This window comes from Macrobrachium rosenbergii, chromosome 23 (genome assembly GCF_040412425.1).
Source record: "Macrobrachium rosenbergii isolate ZJJX-2024 chromosome 23, ASM4041242v1, whole genome shotgun sequence".
Lineage (NCBI taxonomy): Eukaryota > Metazoa > Arthropoda > Malacostraca > Decapoda > Palaemonidae > Macrobrachium > Macrobrachium rosenbergii.
Window position 1 is genome coordinate 7,811,338 of NC_089763.1, and position 8,387 is coordinate 7,819,724.

General features: G+C 44.7%; 1 protein-coding gene and 1 long non-coding RNA gene across 2 annotated transcripts; one reads left to right on the forward strand and one right to left on the reverse strand.

Moving 5' to 3' along the window:
- Positions 1 to 1,057: 1,057 nt before the first annotated feature.
- On the reverse strand, positions 1,058 to 1,494 carry LOC136851149 (uncharacterized). The gene is made up of 2 exons (XR_010856788.1): positions 1,280 to 1,494; positions 1,058 to 1,163 (listed from the first exon to the last, which is right to left on the reverse strand). It is a non-coding gene; the product is annotated as an uncharacterized lncRNA (long non-coding RNA).
- Positions 1,495 to 3,376: 1,882 nt separating this feature from the next.
- On the forward strand, positions 3,377 to 7,644 carry LOC136851243 (uncharacterized). Its single transcript, XM_067125199.1, has 2 exons — positions 3,377 to 4,046; positions 4,161 to 7,644. Exon 2 carries the CDS (start codon positions 4,469 to 4,471, stop codon positions 6,263 to 6,265), a length of 1,797 nt encoding a protein of 598 aa, XP_066981300.1. The 5' UTR covers positions 3,377 to 4,046; positions 4,161 to 4,468; the 3' UTR covers positions 6,266 to 7,644.
- The last annotated feature ends 743 nt before the right edge of the window (positions 7,645 to 8,387 follow it).

Here is an 8,387-nt window from a genome sequence, read left to right on the forward strand (position 1 = left end):
TTTCTGTACTTAAATTATTTACAATTCCAAATTAAGGGGATCTCCACCCCTATTACTCAAACTTTACGTAAAGTTCACAGACAGACCTTCTTGGTGGGTGTCCCTGTATTTAATCCTTTATACTGTGTCAACTGTACTTAACACTCAACCAAACATACCCAGTCTTAACTATGGAATCACTATCACCACAACATTATATATTATATATTATTGGCAGAGGAAACTATTCATTGGCAGCACCCCTTAAGAAGTCTCCTCAACATTAAACCCCAGATGCACTCAGCATACAGAGTTTGTCCCAAAAAAAAAATCACTAAAGTCAAAGATATCAATTAGCTTGATGTTGGCTGCACAGGGCCTTCAACTTCAATCTCTAACCACTGTAGTCCCTAGAGACACTCGTCAGCACTCATCACCATAAGGATGCCAACAGAAATCTCTGCGCTCCTACAGTTGGAAAGGGAGCTCCACTATCAATCAGCTCGACTGCAATAAAAAGACAAAATAAACAAACACTCAGACAAACAACACAATCATAAACAAAACATACACACAACAACACAATGGCAGAAAACACATCATCAAATAAACAACACATGAACAAAAGTAAATCTTATCACACAAACCCAACTTCCAAATACTAATACATTCTCTCATTAAAATAAAGGAAATCTTGTTTCCTTTTCTCTGCAACCTCTTACCACCCATTCATATCTTGAACTGACCTGACTTCGGGTCCATGGCCTCACAACTCACCTCTTCTGCTCACTTTCCACTCCAACCACACTAGACTCATCTAGCTTTGGTTTCCTGAAACTACTACACCAGTTCATTCCAAACTCTGAGACCACGTTGCTCCAACCTCACCACACTCTGGACATGGCTGCTAATATCTCTTCCATACTCTCATTTATTTCTTCCACAGTCTGCCTTCAAGCTCCAGTATCGCTTGGACAGTGTCAATGATATTCTTCTTAGATACTGGATGTGCACGTTGAACTGAACCTTTGATATAATTAACCAGCACATTTTCCTCAGCTGCTGTTAGCAATGTAGGTGGTCCCATTCTCATACCCATAGGATGGTAGCCCGAAATCTTGTGACGTAAAGTAGACTCAGGGATGCCATACTTCTTCCCAGCTGATCTTATTGACAGACTGCATCTGTAATTTAAGGACAAATATTGATAATGATTGGCTATTATGGTAACCTGTTAGTAATAAAAGTATTGAAAATGTAATTTGGTACATTTTGCTACATAATTAGTAAGATAACTCACTCTTTGATGTCGTTAATAGCAGCTTGAAGGTCCAATTCAGAATATTGCTGCCGCTTGCTTGTGGAGGCCTGTTTTTGTTTTTTTGCTTTTGGTCCCATTGTACCTGTTATTTACCTATATTTATTCTTATTACACCTGTAATATAATTCAAATTTAGTAAAATTAAAGAGAAAAAGTAAGAGGCCCAGTGGGGACGCATCCCACCGGCCCTAATAAGACGCTATTTTATTAGGGCCAGCGCCGGTGTCCTTACTGGGCCTCATGTAGTCCCACTTCAAGGCATTGGCATTGTGTGAGTATCAGGCAAAAGCCAGCCTAATGTGCATAGACCATTAGGGTGATAGTTGGATATATTCTGTCCTTCATGAGAAACCTCTGTAACGATTTCTGAAAAGTGCGTCTTATTGGGGCCACCCTATTTCATGGGGCCCAGTGAGGACGCCCCCTCCCCCTCCCCTTCTTATATTTTCAGGTATCTCTTCATTCTTCTATGCATTTAAGGCATCCTCAGTTCCCCTGGAAAAAGAAAACTGCAGTTACTTTAGATTTGCTAGGTCAATAATATGATTTAAAAAAAACTTTCTTAGCATTTTGCTAAGGAAATTCAAGGATTCATAAAAAAAAATTTTTGAAATTTTTTTTCTCCACATTAGATATCTTTGATTTTCTTGATAATCCCCCCAAGTGTTAGACAATAGTAGGTATATATTTTACTATTTTTGTTTTTGGATTGGAAGTTGCATTTTTTGGTATAGAAGTTTTTCTGGGCTTGTCCTGTGTCGCTGAGTGAAATGTCCCTATACAGCACACATTTCTAGGTATAAGTATTGCTAGATATACCAGAGAAAAAAGCCAATAGGATGCCAGAGTTACTACCTCTGGATCGATACATCCTAATAGGATGTCGGTATGTCATCTAGGAGCGAGTGGAAGCCACTACCACAGACACTTTAACCCAATAGACTCCTCCTCACCAAAACCCCTCTGTCTAAGAGGTGCCGATACAACGGTCCCACCACCGCTACTACTAATTCTACCCACAATGCAACATCCGCTTATAGCACGCTTTACGAACCACTCGTGATTTTTTGTGGTGCTAATATTTTATGCTTATTTTCTTTTTTTTGGATTATCTCGTTTTCATGATGGCATCATCTGATCAAGGAACATCTTCTTCTAAGTTGAGTATTCAAAATTGAATGTTTTTGGTATGCGAACGGATTATTTTGTCCTGTTATTGTTTCGCATGATCGACTGAGGGCCGCCATTTCGTGTTCGTTCATGGCGGCTTACTACAGTCTTTTTATATGATTGCTTTCTTTCGTTCAATCGATAGAATTTTCAATTACTACATTCCTTTTATGATAGTTTCAACTTTCGCTCGATCTGACGCGATCGACTATTATTTTATACCTTAGAAGTTGAAAGTTAGGCCTAGCCTAGTTTTCCTTTATTTACCGTTTGTAGACATATTTAATATGTCATTATGTCACTTATTATGTGTGTATTAGTTCTTGAGTCTATTTGGGTGGTGTTGTTAGCCTACCTGACCAGTTCGGCCTTGCCGATTCGTGGAAGGTAGGCTAAGTTGGCCCCAGTCTTCCTTCCTCCTTGGCCTATAGGCCTGAGTTGGTTCGGTTTTCTTGGGTGGCCTTTATTCGGGTTTGAGTGCAGGCCCTTCTTCCCTGACCAGTTGATTCTTCAATCCTGGAAGTGATGTTGGCGCTAGCGCTCTTTCTCGTTCGAAATTTTGGCGAATCCTAGCCTACATTTCCAGGAGGTGCCTTCTGGAGGTTATGTTAGGTGATAGTACCATGTTCATCCTTTCGCCTTATCTCACCCCCTGTATATTAGTCTCTTTTGTCTTGGCTCTCCCGTTAGGGCATTTTAGAGCTTAGCTCATTTGCCCTTTTGGTTGAGATGACACTTCGTGGAAGGTGCCTAGGCACCTGACCTGTTGTTGTCGCCATGTTTTTACTCCCGTGTCTTCCCCGTTCCGCCGTCCGGACCTGTTCGGGCGGCTATCGTTAGCTCGCTTTAGCTTCTAGCAGAAACTTTAGCTTGAGCGTCGTTGTCGTTTGCTTACGGCGGAACTGGAGAGAAGCTGTTATAAATTTTACTAGTAGTAATTGTGATTTATTTTCTGCTCCTGCTTCTCTACCACTCCGTCATCCGGACTCGTTCCGGCAGCTATCGTTAGCTCGCTTTAGTCTTAATAGGACTTTTGCTTGAGCGTCGTTGCTTTGTTATCGGCGGAATTGTAGAGGAGCCGGAATGATATGAGTTTTGTTACTGTTATTATTCTCTGTGAGTGAAGTTTAGTGATTATCCCGACTCTTCACGTCGGCGAATAGCCTTCCCTGGTTGTTGATTTCTGTGCAATTAGTTAATTTATCGTGACGTTCCGGCGTCACCGGAATTGCTTTCCGGCGTGATCCGACTCAGGTCCGGCCCACCTGTTTAGGATTTCATCGGAGACTTCCGCCGTAGCCACAGTTTTCAACTCCGGTGTGAGGCAGAATATTTACTCTAATTTTTACTAGTTTAGCCGTTCCGCCGCCTATTTTAGATGCTCATGTATAAATTTTTATTATAGGTGGTACATTGCCAGGAGCCGGGTTGTAACGCCTACCTGCAGCAACCCTGTGGCCATGTAGCATGCAGATCGCATGCCGGTTGTGCAGTCGAGGTCGACGACCACCTCGTCTGGCATCCTGACGGCTGCGACGTGTGCTACGCACTTTATTTAGACGTGGTTGATGATTCGGTGCGTTAACCTTCAATTGTATTTAACACAGTTAGTTTAAATAATTGTGTTTATATTTGATATAAGATAATATCCTTGTCAATCCCATTTATTGACATGAGATTTAATTAACAGGTCCCTCGGTCCCGTCAAGCTTCGTCTCTAGCGACATTGAAGATCTGGGTTGGCGGCTTTGGACGCAATGTTGGTCAGGGGCGTCCTTATGTGCTGGCAGAGGATATCTGCAACATTCTCTACCCAAATGCTAGGGCCTCTGCAGCCGTAGCTCCTGAAGTAGCTGAACCCCTGATCAACAGGATTAGGCTAGAAACCCAGGTCTCGCCAGAAGATCAAGAGCTGTGCGGCGAAGTGGCCGAAGAAGTGGCCAACATCAACCTGGACGTCGAACCAATGGCCATCGACCCGGAGGAAGGTAGGGATGGATGTGTGAGGCAGGTAGTCTTATTGATCCATTATCTCTCAATTCTCCTGTGTCTTCGTCTTCATCCTTCCAAGGATTCTCTAAGAGCTCCACCCTGGGGACCCGTTCGGGGTCGGTGATCCCCAAGGTGAAGTCCTCTTTGAAGACGAAGACATTACCTAAATTGACTAAACCCCCGAAAACCTCATCTGTACCTAGTTCCGCCAAGGTTTCATTGACTCCGAAACCTTCGACTTCCGCCCAGAAAGCTTCTCCCTCTTCTAAGGGGTCGAGAACAAAGTCGAGCAAGTCGAAAAAGTCTGACTTTGACCCTAAAGCTTTCGCGGAGTCCATGATGGGAATGTTTTCCGAACAGGTCTCTTCTCAGTTCAAGGTAATGTCTCGGGATCTTGCCTCGAGTCTTGAGTCGTCAAGAAAGTTCGTTCAATCCTTGGCGGACAGGTTAAAGACGCAAGAGGAGTCGCTGGCCGGACTGGTTAAGTCAGGTCCGGTACAGCAACGGTCCTATCCCATTCCAGACGCCTCTAAGCTTCCAGCTTATGAGGATTCTAACCCTTGGCGTCTTGCCTTTAATGCCCCTTTCGCTAATGGTAAATTAACCATTGAAGGTTGTGGCACCCGCCCTGTGGAAGATTACGAGTTCTTCCCAACGGATCTTGTTTTTCCCTTCCCGGGGTATGCTCGGCTTTCCGAGGATGCCTTGGTGAGGGAAGATAAGGTTCCCAAAGAAACAGTGATCTTCCCCAGGGATCAAGCGCAGTCGGCATGGGTTAGGATCCTATCTGACTGGGAGTGTTCGAACACTAGATTGACCCCTCATAAGGGGCGGTTTACGATGTTCACAGTAAATGAGGATGTCCCGACTCCCTGCACCTCTAAAGTGGCAGAATTAACCCTTCAGGCCGGAACAGAGGAGAAGCCTATGCCGCAGCTTCGTGAGACGGAGCCTACTTCTCTGCTCTTTCCAACAGATTTAGAATGCTGGACCGGAGCTCCGGAAACCTTTACAGTGGGTAAACTAGATTCGGAGTGCGCTTCGAATCTCTTCAGTGAACAACTACCCAGGCTTCCGGAGTCCCTGATAAAAGCTGAGTATGAGGCTAGGTGCCGTCTCAGCAGATCTATCAATTCCGTCACCTCGGTGGAATTGACGTCTGCTGTTTACAAGGATGAACCTCTGTTCCGGGTCCTGACAAAATCACTACTGGCCTCATTCCAGAGTGATTTGTTTGATTTCATTGTGGCAAGGAGGAACTGTCGAAAGTTTGTTCTGGCTGACGCGACCATCCGTCATGAGCCGAACAAGCTGATAAAATCCTCTATCTGGGGGACCAATCTATTCCCTGAAGATATGGTCAACTCAGTAATCAGTGAGGCCTCAAGGGCCAACCAAAATCTTCGGATCCGGTGGGGACTCCCCTTTAAGAGGAAGTCATCAGAATTCTCGGGGCCCCAACCTAAAGGCAGGAAGAGGTCTAGGAGGTTCCATCCTTATAAGGCACCCCAGACCCAGACAATTGTTCAGACAGTCCCAGTAGGTCAGATTGCCCAGCCCTCCACCTCCAAGGGACATCCACAATACGTTGTACTGAACCAACCAGCCCACCATCCCACTGGTTCAACAACTTATGTTTCTCCTGCTTTCAACCCTACTTACGAGTCCCAGACCTTTCAGGGCTACCGCCAGTCCAAAGGAAATAGAGGTAGGGGGAGCTTCAGGTCTAGATCCGGCCCCAGACTCCAATCTCGAGGTAGAGGTTCAAGAGGAACTAGAGACAGCAAGTCTTACAATAAATGAACATCCCCAGGTAGGTGGGAGGTTACGCCTCTTCAGGGACAATTGGACATTCAGTCCATGGGCCCACAGTATCATTTCAAAAGGCCTAGGGTGGAGCTGGGTAAGGGGACCCCCTCCACTTGTCAGGTTCTTTCAGACTCCAACATCAGATCTGTTAGACTATACAGAAGACCTTCTTTTAAAGAAGGCGATAAAGAAAGTCAGACATTTAAAATTTCAAGGACGCTTATTCAGCGTGCCAAAGAAAGACTCAGACAAGAGAAGAGTGATTTTAGATCTGTCAATTTTAAATTCTTACATTCAATGCGACAGGTTCCGTATGTTGACCGTCTCTCAGGTGCGGACCTTACTTCCCCGTGGAGCCGTCACCACCTCTATAGATCTTACAGACGCTTATTATCATGTTCCAATAGCAAGAAACTTCTCCCCTTATCTGGGGTTCAGACTGGGAAGACAGGCTTACTCGTTCAGGGTAATGCCTTTCGGACTGAACATAGCGCCCAGGATCTTCACCAAACTGGGGGAAGTTGTGGTACAGGAACTGAGATCTCAAGGTATCAAGGTGGTGGCTTATCTGGACGATTGGCTAATTTGGGCCTCCAGAGTCTCCGAATGTCAGAAGTCGACAAAGTTAGTAATTCAGTTCCTAGAGTATCTGGGCTTTCACATAAACATAAAGAAATCTCGTTTAACCCCGGCAACCAAATTTCAGTGGCTGGGCATTCAGTGGGACTTAAGCACCCACAAACTTTCAGTTCCCCCAGCAAAATGCAAGGAGATTGCCAAAGCAACAAGGCAGTTTCTCAAGTGCAAACGAGCCTCTCGTCGCACTCAAGAAAGAATCCTGGGTTCCCTCCAGTTTGCGTCAGTAACAGACCTTCTCCTCAAAGCAAAACTGAAGGACATAAATCGAGTGTGGCGAAGTCGAGCCAATTGCAAATTCAGAGACAAAGTCTCCCTCATACCTCCAATCTTAAAGAAAAGACTTCGTCCCTGGACAACGGCCAAAAGTCTTTCCAAATCGATTCCATTACAATATCCCCCTCCAGCCCTGATCATCCACACGGACGCATCTCTGACTGGTTGGGGGGGCTATTCACAGTACAAGAAGGTTCAAGGAATCTGGTCAAGCCACTTTCGTCTCTTCCACATAAACATTCTGGAAGCGATGGCAGTTTTCTTGACTCTGAAACGTTTACGTCTGGCCAAGAACATACATATCAGGCTAGTTCTGGACAGTGCAGTGATAGTTCATTGTTTGAACAGGGGAGGTTCCAAGACAAGTCACATAAATCATGTTATGATAGCGATCTTTTCATTAGCAATGAAAAATCATTGGCACCTGTCAGCAACACATCTGTCAGGAGTAAGGAACGTGATTGCAGTATAGAGGGATGAATAAATTTGTTTTTATTTAGCATTTCCCAACGTTTTGTGAGAGAGAGAGAGAGAGTGTGTAATTGTCGTGAGTGAGTGCTTCGGTTGTTGGAAGAGGGATGAGGTCGTTAGTTTGTTTGCGGCGCTGTCTGTCTGTCTGTGGAATATGTGAAGGATTTTTCAGTTTTTCTGGGAGTCTTTAGTCAGAGCTAGTGCCGGTCAGTGGTTCTTGTGTGGGACAGTTTTTGTCGTATGCTTTTCTGGGAGTTGTTGGTTTTCTTGTTGTGTGCTGTTTATTGTGTGTGTGTTCTGTTTCTTTTTTGTATTTCCTTGTTGTGTTTGTGGTTGTTTGCGGTTGTGGTTGTTAGGTGACCTTTATCCATCTCCAGCAACCGAAGATCAGGGTGAGTGTTGTTTGTTGTTTTGTTTGTGGGTTAGAATTCCGCCACATAATATTTGGCGCCCAACGTGGGGCTGTTGTAAAATAGCCGTTAAGATTGTCTGTGGTGGGTCGAGTGAGAGTAAAAGGTCAGGATGAGTGAGATAGAGAAATTGAGAGAGGAACTCCGAGTGGCTAGGGAACTCCAGGGCAGGCTGGAGGAGGAGAATGGAAAGCTGAGGAGTGAGAATGAGGAGTTGAGGAGTCAGTTGGAGGAGATGGGAGGAATGCTAAGAAGTGCAAAAGAAGAAATGAAAGGGGAGATGAAAGAGTCAGAAGAGAGAATGGAAGAGAGAATGGAAGAGA

Bases quoted from the DNA above. Each gene is read 5' to 3' on its own strand.
- LOC136851243 (XM_067125199.1), top strand. From the start codon at position 4,469: ATGTGTGAGGCAGGTAGTCTTATTGATCCATTATCTCTCAATTCTCCT.